The sequence below is a fragment of the Phaenicophaeus curvirostris genome, chromosome 16 (genome assembly GCF_032191515.1).
Source record: "Phaenicophaeus curvirostris isolate KB17595 chromosome 16, BPBGC_Pcur_1.0, whole genome shotgun sequence".
Taxonomy (NCBI): Eukaryota; Metazoa; Chordata; class Aves; order Cuculiformes; family Cuculidae; genus Phaenicophaeus; species Phaenicophaeus curvirostris.
Window position 1 is genome coordinate 5,321,606 of NC_091407.1, and position 18,126 is coordinate 5,339,731.

Consider the following 18,126-nt stretch of genomic DNA (forward strand, 5'->3'; position numbering starts at 1 on the left):
GGAGCCATGGCGGCTGAAGGGTGACAAAAAGCGGCAGCCGCCGCCGTCCGGGTGAAGAGCGAGCATCGGAGAAGACGGCGAGATCGTGCGAGGAACAAGAGGAGAAGACCGAGGAGAAGGAGGCGGAGGCCAGCGGAGCCCGCGGCGGGGCAGAGTCGTGCGTCCCCCCTCGGGCCGCGCGGGTTGGTTCGCGCCGCGGCGCGCGGCCCGCCGGGGCCGGCGCACATGGCCCGCGTGCAGGCGCCTCCCCGCCCCTCCCCCGCCCGCGCCGAGCTGGGAGCGCCGCGCACCGACCCCCATGCAGGACGGCGAGCGCAGCCCCGCGGCCCCCGGCCCCGCCGACGGGCCCGCAACGCCCCCCGAGCCGCCGCCGCGGGCCGACGAGGGAGAGGGCCAGGAGGAGGTAGGCGGCGAGCGTGAGGCGCCGCCGGGGCCCCCCGAGCCGCCGCCCGCCGAGGAGCCGGCCCAGCCCTCGCAGCCGCCCTCCGGCCGCCAGAGCCCCGAGGAGCCCGAGCCGCCCGCCGAGCCCAGGAGCGAGCCCGCAGAGGGAGAGGGAGAGGAGGAGGAGGAGAAGGGGGAGAAGGCCGAGCCCGACGCGGCGCAGGAGAACGGGGAGGCCGCGCCCGCCGAGCCCGAGGACGAGATCTCCTTCAGCGACCCCGAGGACTTCGTGGACGACATCAGCGACGAAGGTGCGGGCCGGGAGGGGCCCGGGGGATGGAGGGGGAGCGGGCCGTGCCCTCCGGGGGAGCCGGGACGGGGGCACCCGTCACAGAATCGTGGAATGGTTTGGAATGGAAGGAACCTTAACGTCCATCCAGTTCCACCCCTGCTCTGAGCAGGGACACCTCCCACTGGATCAGGCTGCCCAGGGCCCGCACAGCCCGGCCTTGAGCACCTCCAGGGATGGGGCAGCCACTTCCCTGCTCAGCCTGGGCCAGGGCCTCACCACTCCCACGGTGAAGAAATTTTTCCTTATGTCTAGTCTAAATCTGCCCCTCCCCAGTTAATACTCATTGCCCCTATTCCTGTCACCACAAGCCTTTGTAAACAGTTCCTCCCCAGCTCTCCTGTAGCCCCTCATAGAACGGTTTGAGTTGGAAGGGACCTTAAAGCCCACCCAGTTCCAACCCCTGCGGTGGGCAGGGACACCTCCCACGGGATCAGGCTGCCCAAGGACCATCCAGCCCGGCCTGGAACACCTCCAGGGATGGGGCAGCTTGTGCACTTTCTCTTTGCTGCCCTTAGTGAAACAGAGATCTAACCTTGCTGACCAGGTGTTTGCAAATCAGATTTCGTAGTTCTGTTATTTGCCACGCATCCAGAGTGAAATCTGTGAGTAAATAGTAGGGGGTTGAAGAGTTACTGCTCGTGGGGGTATGGTGCTTTGTGACAAGAAGATATGGAAAAATATTTCTGGCAGTTGAAGGTTCAAGCTGAGGGTGTTTTAAATGTCTTGGGTGTTAACTGTCTTCAAGTGGCTAAGACATCGTGTAGCTGCATGGGAGTTAGAACTGTATTTTAGCATTTTTCAGATACGCCTTTCTAGGTCAATCATCTCAGTTCTTGAATAGCAAAAGCACTTACCTGACATATGTGCTATTGTAGGGTCTCAGGTATATACATCCTGTGTGTTGTAAGGTCTTACATTATGTGTATCAAAACTGAAAAACGTGTCTTAAAGCATGAGATTGTTTGTAAGTCAGTTGGTTATTTCGGTTGGCAGTGGAACAGAGTGATCCATGTGCTTTCTAGGGTTCCAGTCCTGCTTTAGCTTACTAAAATAGCAGAGAAGTATCTTAGGTTAGGAAGGTGTCTGCTATTCTCAATTTAGTAGTGTGTATAGCTCCTTGTATCTCTACATTTGCTTCTCAAAGAGACTTTGGCAGAATTGTCTGCAAGTATAGTTGAATTCTTTGTCTAGTTAACTATTTGCTTGATACGCCTTGTCTACATATGGGATTATGATGTTCGTTTCTGTCTATTCAGAAACTAAACAATTTTTCCATCCTTACCTATTTTGTTGTTGAGGATTAAGTGCGTTAAGTTCTCAGCTGTGTGAATAATAGTGTTAGCAGCTGAATTACAGTGTTTAAGTTTAGTCACTCTTGCTGGTCTGGCTTTCCCTCTGTGTGTTACTGCATCTTCCTTATGCCTTTCCCTTTATCCTGATGACTCGCCAAGGAGAAAGACAGTCCATCACTGTCACTAAGCCGTGGCTATTTCAATGCTTGTGATAAAATGACATCTTCAGGAACAACTTTGAGCTGGATCTGCTTTAGGATTCGACCATTTCTGATGCATTACTTATTTTTTTTTTTTTTGCAGCATGGTGTTGGCATGGACAGCTGATCCAAACCCAGGCAGGAGAAGGGATGTGTCAGATAACAGCTTAGGTGCAGTGAAGCTTTAGTTTGGGTGATGATAGTGGTCCTTAAAATACTGCCGGCTGAAGATAGCTATGTACCCACCACACCCGGCTTTTCTTGTGGGTGGAATAAGCTGGCTAAACCAGCTTCTTACCCTTTGAAGATGCCTTTGTTCATGGTTTTGAATTTAAGGTAGTGGAAGGGTCCAATGTAGGTATTTGTCTTTTAATCTGTCTCAGTTTTGATTCAAGTCAGAATATTGTATTCTTGCACTGAATCTAAGTGTGCATTCCTTGGTTTGTCTGTAGCCCTACAAAGTCTTTTGTGAGAAGCAATTATGAAAAAATGACTAAGAGAGCCTACAAAATTACTCTTTTGTAATTTTGGCTTTTTTTTTTTATGTAGGCACTTGTGGAAATGTCCTCATGGGACATGCTTCCATTTTGTATTCATGGAGAATCTAAGGTTTGCAATTGTAGGGTAAATAAGAAGTGTACGTATTATTTTACTGTAGTAACTGATTTTTAAATTCCTCCATTCAATCCTGGTTATTTTTTAAGTATAACAGTCGTTTCACTGTGTGTGTCCTAAATCCCAGGCAAGCGATTCCCTGTCCATCGCTCCAGTGCATGTCCATAGCTCCAACTCTCAGCTACTTGGAGAGCGGCTTATTCCTGAAGGATTGCCTTGAGAACAGACCGTCCCACTAGCCAGTGCTTTCAAAATTTGTAAGATGATACAGGAACGGGGAGGTAGTATGGTTGAAGAATATCCAGAGCATGAGGCGTGTTCTGTTCTGCACTTGCTGCGTGCTTTAAATATGGCTTCCCGTGTGTTGTCTTAGACCTTAATTTTTGTGCTTAATTAAAGGTTTAGACAGAGTGTGAGTTCTCAAACATAATTACAGTGATGCCAAGACACGCAGAGCTTCCAGTGTGGCAGATAGGTTTGCATTATGCTAAAACTCACATAAGCTGAGAGGGATGTGCACGTTACATTTCTTTTTATCAGTCATCTGGTTATAATTTGGGCTTCTAGTTGTCTGCTTTATCATTGGTTCTGATGGCTTTGTAAGCCAGTTTCACCTCCTGACGCAATCTAATAGTGCAAGTGTTGATGTTGTCAAGGTGTAAAGTGTTTCTTTAAGAAAGACTTCAAGACTTAGCTGCTTGGAGCCTGTTAAGAAACTGCGTGATTGTGCCTCTTGTTGAGGAAGTACTGTTGGAGTATTATTCACTCACTACCAAGTTTCTTAAATGCTGCTTGAAATTTCAAGTCTTCCTGGTCTCTTACTATCGTTAATTCTTTTCATCTTTCAGTCTTAATGGTGCAAACCAGTGCCTTAGTTTCTTGTGTGCTTTTTCATTGCAGAATTACTTGGTGATATACTGAAAGATCAGCCGCAGGAAGCAGATGGAATCGATTCTGTAATCGTTGTGGATAACGTTCCCCAGGTTGGACCAGACAGACTTGAGAAACTGAAGAATGTCATCCACAAAATATTTTCCAAATTTGGTAAAATTATCAATGAATTTTATCCAGAAGCAGATGGGAAGACAAAAGGGTAAGTCATGGTAACCCCTACGGGAAATAGGGTCAAAACGCTGCTCTGACGTGCCCTTGGTTATCAGTGTGAATACCTTATGGCCAGTTTTTATGATTAACTCATTCATGCTCACTTCTGCCTTAGTCTGTATGATCATGACATCTAGTCTCAGTGACAAACAGTAGTTCCTTAGAGAGCTGAGAATCTTAATAACGCATGAAGCTATGGTGTTTGTGGGGGTTAATTACGGAAACCATCTAGCTGGGTTTGGGAGATGAATTTCTGAGCAGTACTACATGAGGGGGGGGTGTCAAAGGTCTGCCCCCACTAATAAATAGTTTCATGGTATGTTTTACTTCAAAACTTAGTAGCAATGAACATGCTTTTTATTGCAAAATGGGCTGTCAGTATTCTCTATCTGATTGTCAGTGCTTATACTTAGTGACTTCAACTTCCTTAAGTTCAGCACCTCCCCAGGACCCTTTTCCCCTTTGCCAACTTCTGATCCTTGTTCCTGGTGAATTGCAGCATCTTAAATTGAGAAGAAAGCTAACCAGAAATGATCAGGCCCAAAGGGAGAGGGCAAGGGAGAGAAATCAGGCAAAAATCAATCTGATAAATATGAAGCTTTACTGAGTCTTGTTGCTGTGGTTGCAATAGCATATATTTATGAGTCTGGGAGGAATCCATAGTTTAGGAAGCATAAAAACGGTGCGTTTTCGGGAGCAGAGGGATTGTTGGTTCTATAGGGTCAACCTGAGAAGCATGAGAAAATTACTCCCTCTCTCTGCGCTCGTGCCTCTATTTGAGGCAGTGTCTGCCAGTCTTCAGGATGCTGTTAATTTTACATCTGCTGGGCTACAAGCTAGTTTGTAGTAGTGGTAAAAAGGGAGCTGAGTTATAGTCAGCGTAGTTGAAAAACAAGGGTAGGGCATCGAGATGCCTGTGACAGCAGATTTACTATTTCTAAGCGTGATCTGTCATTCAGCTGGAAAGAGCTGCACAGTTAGCCTGCCTGTTACCAGCTCTCATTGCTGTTCTGTGTCCCACTGAACTCACATTCATCACTTATCTTTTCTGTAAATAGGCTAGACTATCAGTTTAATTCAAGTCAAGCCCACGCAGCTGCAGCGTGTATATGTGTCTGTGGCTAAAATGGAGATTAATTGCTATTGATCCTAATTGGTTAAGGACAAGACAGGAAGTTGTTTTTCTAGATGCTCTGTACTGAGCTATTAGTTCATCTCTGCTGTTTTTATTTTATTAATTTCTTTTTTATTATGAGCCTGTTATATAGTCAATAATGACTTCCTACTTCATTGTAGGTACATCTTTCTGGAGTACATGTCTCCGTCTCATGCAGTGGATGCTGTGAAGAATGCTGATGGATACAAGCTGGATAAACAGCACACCTTCAGAGTCAACCTTTTCACAGACTTTGATAAGTGAGTACAGTTATCGTGTGTATCCGTGCATTTTGAGATTCCAATCAAGAGTGTGTGCATGGAGTGTAACTGATCCAATTGCTTTTTCAGGTACATGACAATCAGTGATGAGTGGGAAATCCCTGAGAAACAGCCATTTAAGGACTTGGTAAGGATTTTTTTGAAAAGTAGAAAAAAAATATACAGCATAACATGAAATGATTACTTCATTGCTGGAGTGTTCATATGAGAATAGAAACAATGTGTTAATAGTGGTGTTATACGTAGCAGCGGTGATTGTGTGCTCCTATTCCTTTGTTCTCACTGTCTCAGAAAGTAACAGGAAGAACTTAGTGGTTCTGCTCAGCAGTTCCACGTAGGATAAAATTTAAGAGAAAATAATGATTTTCCACAAGTCATTGGAAAAATAGAATTTTGAAAGCATAACCTTAGATTTTTCAACGTTTGAGGCAAACTTCTGTGTTTCTACCACCACCTTTCTAAGAGTCCTGTGGAGAAAGGGATAATCTAAAAAAAAAAAACCAAACCCCAAACAAACCACTAAAAATTGCCTTTGATTATTTTAGGCAAGAAGCGTTAAATGCCATCAAACCACCTTGAAGGTCCACCTTTTTATGATCTGTTCTCTTAGCCTCCAGTAACTGGTAGTTTGAATTATTTAATTTCACTTTAAAAACTTGTTTGCAATGGTAAGACTCCAAAGTTGCGCACACTGCGTAGACCAACTTCCACCTGCCTGGTAGATATTAATTTGGGAGACGTTTCGCCTTGGCCTTTGACTCGCTAATAATGTTTTTGTTTCTGTTTTTCCTAGGGGAATCTCCGATACTGGTTGGAAGATCCAGATTGTAGGGATCAGTACAGTGTGATCTTTGAGTCAGGAGACCGGACCTCCATTTTTTGGAATGACATCAAGGAACCTGTTCAAATTGAGGACAGAGCAGTGAGTGTCCTGGAAGTGCTGTACATTGCAGATACACTGTCAGTCTCATTCATTTTATGACATTTCAGGTTTTTCATTTTTTTTGAAAACGATATATTTTTATCCCGTTACTGAAATAACTTTTTTCCTCCTTTTGAGGAAGAGCGGTGAAATTACACCCTTTAGAGTTAGCCTCAGCAGCTCAGGTAAAACAAATATGGAGTTAACTTGTTTATGGTGTTCTGTTTCTTTAACTGGTCCCTGATGTCTATTAGTTTCTTTCATCTTTGTATCACAGGTGATTCAGAAAGACCTGAAAATGCAAAGTCAGAATTTGAGGAGTACTATTCATTAGAGCTGAGTATGTGCTTAGCTATGCTGCTTTGGATTGCCTTTTGTTGTTTTGCTGACCACAGAGGTGCTGAAGAGGAATAGCTGGTTTGGTAATAGCATATGGAAAGGAGAGTTAGTGTGCCTGTCTGCTGCAGGCAGTTGACTCGCTGAGAACTGTTGGAACCCAGAAGCATTTTCTTTAGAAAGAAGTTAGCTCTGAGTAATTTTGCTCATCACCATGGTCACTGGGTATGGTCAGTATTGCTGAAACCTTTCTAACTTACCTGAAGATCAAGAGCTGGATTGATGTTAAGAAATACTCCTGAGAAGTGTGTGTTCTTATTAGGGCTGAAAGACAACAAGGAAACACTGGCCTGTTAGGTGCGGTGAATTGTTACTATACAACAGTTGTCACTGTATCTGGAAAATAGTTTTGGTGATCAGTAAGTTGGAAAGGTTTCAACTGACAGTTTTCAACTTGAAGAATAAGTACTGTGCATTATGTGCACGCAATAAAGTTACAGACTGGTCCAAGGTATCACTAATTCTGAGATCTCCGCTTAGTAAATGGATTTGCAAAATGTAATGCTACAAGCCACACATTAATTTCTTTTTCTCCTTTAGGAATTCAGCATGAAATTAAACTGTTGTGTGTACTTATTTTTTTAAATCCAGCGGTGGACAGAAACCTATGTACGCTGGTCCCCCAAAGGTACCTACCTGGCTACGTTCCACCAGAGAGGCATCGCGCTTTGGGGTGGAGAGAAATTCAAGCAGATTCAAAGGTTTAGTCACCAGGGAGTGCAGCTTATTGACTTCTCACCCTGTGAAAGGTACGGAGTATAACATTGATTTGGGTTACAGGATTAAAAGCGTGAGGCACGTGTGTTCTGGATGCTGGCCTTTCAAATCTCACGTGATTGGGGTCTTCCATTCTCCTTTCCTTTTTTAGGTACTGCTTTTCATGCATAAATCCTTAGAATGAGTGAATTTCTACCTGATCTTTTTTTGACTTCAAGAAAGATACTTAACATAATCTGGAATAATTGGTTTACAAAACTTAATGACAAGTTTCCTTAAAGGTGGTATTATCTCAAGGGAGAAGACCATGTTTATTTCCTCTTTAGTTGGATTGGGTGTTTGTGGTGTTAGATTTCTAGGCCTCTGAAGAGTTTCAGTTGAGGAGCAGCCTCCAGATCTGTAGTACTGAAATATATTCCTTAAGCTTTTTTTCACATTAAAGAGCGATTTAGAGAAAGCTGGAATAGTTCTAGGAATGTAATGCATCTTATTTTGCTAGTTTTCAAGGAATGCGTTTGGAAGAAATTACATTTCATGGTTTATTGTATTAGGTGGAGATTGTTTATCTTTAAATGGAGAAGTCTACTGTACCTATAGTTCAGTTAGGGAAACTGCTGGCTTTTTGTGCATTGTATATAAATATTATTCTGATGAAAGCCTGCTTGTACTGACATAGTGGATGACGTTAGGATAGTGAAATTGATTATTTCTTTTGTAGGTATTTAGTGACCTTCAGCCCTTTGATGGACACGCAGGATGACCCCCAGGCCATTATCATCTGGGATATTCTGACTGGGCAGAAGAAGCGAGGATTCCACTGTGAAAACTCAGCTCACTGGCCTATTTTTAAGTAGGTTGAGAAACAGAATCGGAGTATAGATAAGTTATCCCAGACTTCATTTAATAAGAAATTTGTTCTTTATCTAATATTCTTCTTTTTATTTGCTTAGATGGAGTCATGATGGTAAATTCTTTGCTCGTATGACTTCAGATACCCTCAGCATCTATGAAACACCTGTAAGTTCTTGCTTCATTTTACATAATGCTTTTTGTATTACAGAGTCAGCATTTCCCATGGCATCTATTTTAAATGATGCGTTTTAATAATGCACTCTAGAGCTGGGCTTAAAGGGGAGAGAAACGTATTTCATTTTGTCTTGTTCTTTCCTGGGTGAGAGACACTAGCTGAGTCTGACAGTAAATTTCACACCACACTTCTAAAAGAACTAGACAGCTCAATATGTTACTTGTAAGAGTAAACAGGATCAAGGTTATGTGATGCCACCCAGCTCTCAGTAGCAAGTGAGTGCTGAAGCACCCGAAATGTGCTACAAATTGCAGCCTAATCTAGTCTCTTTTGCCTTTTCATTATAGTTCAGGATGCTGTACTCATTTATTCTTTACAGTCACTTTTGTTTTCTTTCTAATTGTGGCATACATATGTTCATAATTAAAAAATAGGGATACAGCATCTCTGAAAACTGTACACAATTCCTTCGTTTATGGCCAAGTTGACGGTGCATGTATAAGCAGAAGAATGTTAGTAATTAAAAACTCACACTTTTCTCTTTTAGTCTATGGGTTTGTTGGACAAAAAAAGCTTGAAGATCAATGGGATAAGGTGAGTCTATTCCTTTGTAAAGATTTCTCTTTTTAGTTGGAATCTTTGTCTGGGGCTTTTGGCAAGAGGAGCAAATGGCCTCATGCTGAAATGATCAAATTAGACAAATTGACAGAAAGGAGCGGAATAGTCTCCATTTATTGATGTCCACAGTTTGCTTGCATGCTTTGAAATCCTCTTTGTGGTACTGCTTGACCCAGGGTTTGGCTCGAGAGTCCTCTTCCTTGTCTACAAAACCCAACAGGAATGTCATTTGTTAGGGAATATCTGCCTACAGGATTTGTGTGCTGGCTTCAAACAGTTTAAACAGCTTAAAATTCTATTATATGTAAGGTCTGTGTTGCTTGTCTGTGTGTCTTTATTATTGAGAGTTGATATTTGTCTGCAACATTCAGATACAATGATGAAAACTGTTTCTGCTTGTAGTATCACTAACTAAAAATTAAAATGTAACTGGAAATGTTAAAAATATTAAAATGTAATCTGTAACTTTCTTCCTGTAGAGACTTCTCCTGGTCTCCAGGTGGTAACATAATTGCTTTCTGGGTGCCTGAGGACAAAGACATCCCAGCAAGAGTGACTTTGATGCAGCTGCCTTCTAGACAAGAAATTCGTGTACGGAATTTGTTCAATGTTGTAGACTGTAAACTACACTGGCAGAAGAACGGGGATTACCTGTGTGTGAAGGTCGACAGGACTCCCAAAGGGACACAGGCATGTGAATTCTGATTATGTTCATTAAATTTGGTTCTATCTCACGCTATGATTCTATGATTCTATGACACCTCATTTTCTTACAGTACTGTCTTTTAATGTAGACAGCGTAACTTATATGATATCAAAGCTATTTTTCATTTTTTCCATTTGAATTTGAGGCATGTGGAGAGCAAAATGTACGTAAAGTTTGCATCCAAGATTTACTTTGACCTGGCATCTTGGATTTGATTGAGATCTATGTGCCTCACGTCTTTTCTACCCATTAGTAAGCAGTTGTTGAACAACTCATAGGTCATGCTGCACAATGTGCCGTATGTTTATCTGCCTTAATTAAATTTCAGAACAGTCTGAAAAGAAACAAATCCTTTTGTACAATTATTCAGTTATTCCTTATCAGAACACAAAAATTTAGAATGTGTTTGCTAACAAGGCAAACTGTATCTATTTGCTCTTGTTAAAGAAACAAACCTTGACTGTCTTGTCATCCTGCCAGGCTACTTCTGTAGCTGCCCTTGAATGCCTAGAGATAAAATTTGCTCTGCTGCTTCTGTGCTGGATAACGAGCTAATTTGGGCCTTTACAGGGAGTAGTGACCAACTTTGAAATATTCCGAATGAGGGAGAAACAGGTGCCAGTGGATGTGGTGGAAATGAAAGGTAATGCCAAGTGTTTCCTTAGTTTTCATATTTAACTTATTTGAGTAGGCACTTTTGTATATTTTTTCAGAATTCCTGTCAACATGTGACATAAGTAGGAAGTTAATTCTTCATAGAAGTTACAGTATTCATCTTGCAGGGCATCTCATGTAAAAATGAGAAACCAAAACTTTTGTTGCTCTTCATGCTTGTGACTGACTTGAAAAATGACAGAACTGAAAATCTTCTGTTAATAAAGATGGTGGGGCCGTTATGAATGTATTTTGAGAAGATGGGAGACTTTGGAGCTGTTATGGGAAGCATTTCACTCAAATAATTTCCTTCATTTGCCTGATCAACATGTATTTTCAAAGATAGTCTATATGTCTGCTCTGGTTTCAGTTGGGATAGAGTTAATTTTCTTTCCAGTAGCTGTTGTGGTTTAGTGTTATTATCAACATTCTTCTCAGACTACACTGATGTTTTCAGTTGTTGCTAAGAAATCAAGGGCTTTTTCCTCTAACGCTCTGCCAGTGAGCAGGGAAGCTCACAGAGAAACTGAGAGGAGTGTAGCAAGGCAGCTGACCCAGGCTGAACAGAGATGTGACATTTGATACCGTATAACATCATGCTCAGTATATAAATGGGAAGTTGGCTGGCGTTCACTGCCTGGGGACAGGCTGGGTATTGGTCATCAATGAGCAATTTTTTGGGCATCACGTATTTAGTATGTTCTATTGATGTTGTCCTATTAAGCTGTCTTAATCTCAACCCATGAGTTTTCATTGTGTCTTGATTCTTCTCCCCATCCCATGGTGGAGGTGGAGGCAAGGAGTGAAAGAGCAGCTGCTTGGTCCTAGGTGGCAGCTGGGGTTAAGACCATGACAATGGCAAAGTCTGTTAACTAATGGGTTCTGTCTCTTCAACATCTTGGTTTTCTTTGTTAACTGCTAGAAATCAAAGCTTTGTACTGTCTCTTGAGAGAGCTTTGACTCCTCTTCTTTTTTGTTACAGAAAGCATCATAGCCTTTGCTTGGGAACCAAATGGAAGCAAATTTGCTGTGTTACATGGAGAAACACCACGAATTTCAGTTTCCTTTTACCATGTTAAAAACAATGGGAAAATAGAACTCATAAGTAAGTGACTGTAAAACAAGTGAAAAGTGCAGATACTAAGCATTTTCCATGGCAATAGATGTAGTGAACTCAGAACTGTGGCTGTTTGTGGTGGGTAGATAGTATGGCAGTGGGTTCTATGCCTGAATTTGTGTTCTAGAAGTCTGACCTTCTGGTGACAGCTAAACCGTTTTCACTTTGAATCAGTTCAGGGTCTGGGAGTAAAAGGCCTGCAAGCCAGAACTTGGGAAGTGCATGTGAGGTGACAGAGGCTTGGCTCACTTCAGATAAAATTAATCCTCAAGTTGGGTGTTGAGCTCCTCCTGTTTCTTCTGTTAGCTGTGGATGTTCTGGTGCTGCTGGGTTTAGCCTTTAGAATTGTATAGCTAAGGGGTGTTGTTAGGACTTGGTTGCAGCATTCAGAAGTGCTTTGAGGAATGGATGGAGTTGGACTGAGTTCTTTTTCAGAATTTGTCTTGTTCCTTTCTAGAAACGTTTGACAAACAGCAGGCAAACACGATATTCTGGAGTCCTCAAGGGCAATTTGTCGTGTTGGCTGGCCTCAGAAGGTGAGTATTGCACAGGCTACCGAACACCATATTGATTTTAAGGAGGAAAAACACTCACCAAGAAGTTTTTAGTATCTTCATGCATATTGCATTACTGTGCAATCCTGAATCAACTTTGCAAAAGCAAAGGAAAACAGGAGATGCCATTTCATGATGTAGCTTAGTCTTCTGTAACTTTCACTTGCTGTTTTTTCCACATCAAATGAAGAATGCATTTTTCAACACTTCGATTGTTTAAATTAAATACTGACTCTCAGCTAATCCACTGTTTGTGCCTCTTATGATGCATTTGTTGTCATAGCCTTATGCCTCCTTATGGGCCATACCCCTTAATGACAAAGCTGTTTTGTACAGTATTATCAATGAAATTTCACATTTGAGCAAGTGAAAATGGGTTTTGTTAACCAGTTGAGTAGTATTTGTCCTTACATGCTTTCAGACAAGGGCTGCTGTTCATCATAGATACCTATTTTTTCTTTACTCTTGCCTTCACTACTTAAATACACCTAAGCGTATGCTAAACATTGGCTGTAACTTGCCTATCATATATTTTCACTATGACTTAAAGAACAGAAATAAAACAGGGAAGGATTATACAGCATGGAAACCAAAGTAGGTGTCTGTCTCTTAGTTACTCTGAAAATTTCTTTGTAGTGAAGAGTTGTAAAGATGTGGCTTGTGAAATGCATTTTAAAAGAACAAGCTATGCTAATGTGTAAAACAATCTGGCTTGTTTTGTCTTTGCAGCATGAATGGTGCCTTAGCATTTGTTGATACATCTGACTGCACCATGATGAATATCGCTGAACACTATACAGCTTCAGATGTGGAATGGGATCCTACAGGCAGATACATTGTGACTTCTGTCTCTTGGTGGAGCCACAAGGTACTAAAGCGTACTTTGGGCTTTTTTTTCTTTTCTCTGATAGAGGTATTAGAGAATTCTGTTGTCTAGGATGAGAAAATGGGTGGCTACCACTGTTCATATGACTTAAAACCCACACCATAGTTTTATACATTTATTTCTGTACTTCTCTATTTAATTGGGCTATTAGCTTCACTCATTGTCCAAAATAAGTCCTGGAAGGGCAGTTCGTAAGTGTCCTTTTTCTGAATTTTCATGATGTCTTTAGCTGTTGGAAACTCCTCATGGTCCACACAGAACATCAGGATTTATCGCACTTGTCGTAATTTTTGTATGGTTCCAGGCACGGCACTATAATCCTCTCCCGTAGAAGTATAGAATCGGAGACTTAAGAACATGATAGAAGGGCTGGATTAGTTTCCAAGTGTTGTGATCCTCCAGAAGGTAGCTTCTTGCAAGGCTTCAGTGGAACGAATATTTTGCTGGGGAATTTGACTTGTGCAAGGAAGGTGCTAACAAAAAGCACCCTGGTTCTGTTGACCAATGGTGCTGATTTTATAAAAAAGACGCTTAAGACATGGAGCAAGGACTGCGGCGTCAAGTGTTAGCTTATCTTGACTGAGGTGATGCACTGCTGTTCCAGGTGGACAATGCGTATTGGTTATGGACCTTCCAAGGCCGTCTGCTTCAGAAAAACAATAAAGACAGGTTCTGTCAGCTTCTCTGGAGACCGCGACCGGCCACCTTGCTGAGTGAGGATCAGATAAAGGTAGTGTATTCCACTGACATTAGTTTGATGCATAAACATACTCAGTTTACTCCCTCTTATTGAGACTTGAACTGTCCCAGCGTTATGCAACTGCCTTTTGCCCTGAATTTGTGAAGACATATATTGCTGTAGGGGACCTCACTTCTGGAAGTGACTGTAAATATTATTTTTCTTTAAGTTCTGAATAGAATTGGTTACCAGTTATTACACTTACAGTACAGTGAATGGGTATAAAGAATAACAAAATTGCATCTATCTGTCCAGACCTCACTAATTGCATATGTAGAGAAGCATTTACATGAGCTTTAAGCCACAAAGAACAAACAATTATAGCAAAGGGAAACTGCCCAGAAGAGAGGTGCTTTGAAAAATGCGTAGCCTGCTTAGGCTTGCTGAAGGAGTTCTTACAGAATATGGTGGTTGTGATTGCCAGTCTGATGTCCTAGTTGAAATCAAATTCCCTGTTTTACAGCAAATTAAGAAGGACCTGAAGAAATACTCAAAGATATTTGAGCAGAAGGATCGCCTGAGCCAGTCCAAAGCTTCAAAGGCAAGACACTTTTGTAATATAATAATGTAGATGAAATTCTTGTAACGCATCCTTAATTATTTTGTAATGATGATATGTTAGATTTCTTTTATATCAAACACCTGTGTTCATTTGAATCCAGATCGTTTGAGTTAGTTCCAATAGGTAGTTCAGACAGATGCAACTAAACCATCAGGTTAAACAGTGATGAATCTGGAGAGGCACTGGTATTACCTCATTAAGCAAAGGTGGTAACATTCTGGGGTTCTTGGTGAGTTGCTGCATTTCTCAGTCTTTAAGAAAAGCTCTTTAATTTAAGGAAAACCTCACCAGAACAGCTTTTTGACTATATAAGAGATCATTTTCCTTTTAAGTTAGTAGAAAGTTTGTTCATGAGAAAAGTTTGACTTGCTAACAAATGCATCACATGTGGATTTGATTTATTGAGGATTTCTAACAAGCTTTTCCTGCCTCTGTAGGAGCTAGTGGAAAGGAGACGTACGATGATGGAAGAGTTCAGAAAGTACCGCAAGATGGCACAAGAGTTGTACATGGAGCAGAGGAATGAGCGCTTAGAGCTTCGAGGAGGTAAGCCCACATAGTACTTGTAAAGACTTGCTGTGAGATCACTGCCTCTTCTTACCAAATAACTACCCTATTTTGGGGGTTTGTCCACTTCTCTCCCTCTGTTTCCTGCAAGAGTTAGTCCCTTGTTCTCTGAAGGTTATTTACACAATCACAGCATGATGTGAGTTTTTCAGGGGTAGCTGGTTTTTTGGGTTTTTTTTACAGAAAGAAGTTCAAATATTACTCGCTGTCAGATTTTGGTATCTTATGTTTTACCTCGCCTCTTTATGGCTCAAGGCAAGCATTAGCTTGACCATGGGATAAGACTGTGAAGAGATTTGTGTGTTGCATTTAACCAGAAAATCCACAGAAGCCCTGTGGTGGGAGACAGCAATGCCTTAGTTGTTGTTTAATGCATTTAGCATGTATTTCTTACGATTTAAAGCACCAAACACCTCTCATTTCACTACTGTTTTGAGGACTGTTTCTGCCAAGAGCATCAAACCTTTCTGTTGCTGCCTTGTTCAATGCATACAGTGTCAATGCTTTTTCCATTCCAGGAGTGGACACAGATGAACTGGACAGCAATGTCGATGACTGGGAAGAGGAGACTGTTGAATTTTTTATCAATGAAGAAATTATTACCCTTGCAGAACCAGAGTAATTAATAAAGCTGTGGTAAGACAGCATACCTCTCAGTAGAGAGACGCTTTTTCTGTTAGCTGTTGCTATAGATTCAGTAATTTGTTTGAGTTAGTTCGGTTGCATGAGTGAATGTGTTGTTCTCAGAGTTGGTTTGTTTTCTCTGTGGCTAGACGAGACAAAAGCTTTTTTTAAAAAGTGATTACAGGTGGTCAGATTTACAGGTTGTACTGAGCAGAATAATGTGTATGTCCTGTCTTGCCGGAGTGATCAAAGCCGCAGCAGATTCAGGGTCAACTTGCAGACTCTGAGTTCTGTCAGTAGGAGGAACTGGACTTAGAGCCTTGATACCTTTGAGTATATTTGGATCTGGCTTATGTGTCCCATCCATGGGAGATCCTTTTATGGAACAAAGAGAGAAGCTGCTTAGTGTAAGGATCTAAACAAACAACAGTTGAAAAACAGGGGAAGCATGTGCTTATGTAGCCTCTCACTAGCTAGTACCTGTGGTGAGGCTGATCTGTTTGTATAAAAGTGCAGTAACTAACTCACCTCTTCTTTGCTTTTCTGCAGTAACACCATATTTTGTGCTGAAAAGAAGCTTGTTCATTTTCAGAAAGTGTACATCAACTCTGGAATTTTTAATCCATATTCTTGCACTCTGGAAGGGTGGATGCACCAGATTTTCTCCATTCTAACACATTGTAGTGCCTTTAGGTCTTGCTGCCCACTGCAGTGAGACACTGGAAAGGCGCTGTTTTTAAATTTTTATTCTTTTTTTTTTTAGGGTTTAATTTTTTTTCTTTTTAAGTCCACTACTACCAGTATTTACTTCCTGACCCCTTTGCAGTACTTGCCAACCAGTGGGTTTTGACTATTGCCAGTGAGGTGAGGTTTGTCAGAGCACCTCTGTCTTACACACACACACAATGTCTCTGTTTCAGGACTCTTTCTATGTCCTGAGCGCACGGACAGATATTCGTTTTGTTTGGGGAAAAGTCAACAGAACCATTTTTCGTATGATGTGTTTTAGTGTGCTGAAGCAGCACTACAGTGGGCTATATCCTCCTCCTTTCAGATTGCGAAAGGATGTCTCCCTCAAAAAGCTGAATATGGAAATAAAAGCAGACCTATACTAAAACCAGGCTGGCTGTGCGTTGTTTGTAAAGAATCTTTCCCTGAATGATGAAAGTTAAACATACCTGCAGTGATGCCGAGTGTGTTTGCTATATTGACTGTATGGTTCCTTTTGGATTTTTTTTTTTAATCTCGGTTCCTCGTGGCTCGTCTGTTTTTGTGTTGTGGTTTGTTTGGTTTTTACAGTGATGGTTTGGCTCATTATTCAGGCAAGTTGACCTGTTTCTGTACTGGAGTGACTGGAAAATTAGTAGATTTCTTAAACTGTTGGCAAACTGATACCAGCCTCAAGAATTATTGGATTAGTTGAAGTCTTATTGTGAACTTTGCAAACTTTCAGAAAATTGCTCTTTATCTACATGCCTTATGATCCCTGTTCCAGTACCTGGTTTCATTTCTAAAGCCCTCTGTGCTTGGAGGGGAAAAGTGTACTTAAAGCTGATGGAGCAACTTCTCTGTATTTGTATATATGAGTAGAGATTCTTGTCTGGATATTGTGAGAGCACTGAGAGAGCTTGGCCTGCTGCTGAGGGGCAGAGTAGAATGAGGATGCTGCTATCTCCTCTCCTGGGAAAGGCCAGTGAAATGCTAACGTGAGCCCTCTTGACTGGCTCTTCTAAAACCCTGAGCTCACTCGCAGAGCAGTGTCTGGTGGATCTGAAGTGGAAAGCAGAAAGCACCCTTGGGGCAAAGGGTTGCCCCACTCATCTGGAAGCAGCCACAAGGGGCAGTAATATGTTCAGTGCTCTCCTCTCTTTCTCTATCGGTGCACTTGCTGTGAACCCCTCAATTAACTCCTGCATTCTCTTCACCAGGAAGACTTTTAAAAATTATTCTGTAGTGATGGTATTGACTGAGTTTTGGTAGTTCACTCTTAAAACCAGCGAGTGGTTTTCTAGAACTCTGTTAGTTTCCAGTTTTCTGCATTTGTTAATTCCATAATCCAGATAAAAGGATGATTAAAGTTTTGTCAACAATATTTACCAACTTCATCTGTCAACTGGACTGGAAAAATGTATTTACTTTCTGTCAAAACAATGCAGAATAACATCTAGCCCATCAAAGTTTTCCAGTAATGGCTTGAACTTCTATTGTAGGAATCATTTTAATTACCCTTTAATTATGAAGACTTCAAAACCATCTTGTAAGTTACAAATTGAGTTGAAAGGGTGTTTTTCCCCTGTCTCTATGCAATTAAGTTTTGATAGGCTACTGTATTTTATTCCTGGCCACCTTCAAAGTAAAGAAATATAATTACAATGTTAATTGAGTCCTTTTCTAATGTGCTTTGCCAAACCTTGTTGCTCCTGTAGGAGCTTGGGAAGCTGAGGAGATGTTGTCCTGACCAGCAGTTAAAGCCTTTTCTTATCTGTAACGCTGGCATTTAAGACACTGTTCCCTTCAATTACTGTGTGTTTTCTTTAGTGTTTCGTTCTTCAAATGCTTTTTGCAAATTATGTTCTACTGAAATAGCTTTATGGGTACGTATTTGGTGAGTCAGTCTGTTTGGTGTGTCTTGTAATAATGCTGGGAGTTGTAATAG

The 18,126-nt window shown here is 41.7% G+C and overlaps 1 protein-coding gene across 1 annotated transcript; it reads left to right on the forward strand.

Annotated features, from left to right (window-relative positions):
• Positions 1-233: 233 nt before the first annotated feature.
• Positions 234-16,587, forward strand: EIF3B (eukaryotic translation initiation factor 3 subunit B). The gene is made up of 19 exons (XM_069869737.1): positions 234-692; positions 3,741-3,933; positions 5,241-5,360; positions 5,451-5,508; positions 6,175-6,303; positions 7,291-7,448; positions 8,135-8,266; positions 8,367-8,433; positions 8,991-9,037; positions 9,541-9,755; positions 10,342-10,410; positions 11,404-11,526; positions 11,996-12,074; positions 12,822-12,960; positions 13,583-13,708; positions 14,181-14,258; positions 14,717-14,825; positions 15,365-15,482; positions 16,020-16,587. Exons 1-18 carry the CDS (start codon positions 299-301, stop codon positions 15,466-15,468), a joined length of 2,340 nt encoding a protein of 779 aa, XP_069725838.1. The 5' UTR covers positions 234-298; the 3' UTR covers positions 15,469-15,482; positions 16,020-16,587.
• Positions 16,588-18,126: the final 1,539 nt, after the last annotated feature.

Excerpts from the sequence above, each read along its gene's own strand:
- EIF3B (XM_069869737.1), top strand. The coding sequence starts at position 299 with ATGCAGGACGGCGAGCGCAGCCCCGCGGCCCCCGGCCCCGCCGACGGG. Across the intron at positions 10,411-11,403 it reads GGATGTGGTGGAAATGAAAG|AAAGCATCATAGCCTTTGCT; the intron begins GTAATGCCAAGT and ends TTTTTGTTACAG. Across the intron at positions 14,259-14,716 it reads GCCAGTCCAAAGCTTCAAAG|GAGCTAGTGGAAAGGAGACG; the intron begins GCAAGACACTTT and ends CTGCCTCTGTAG.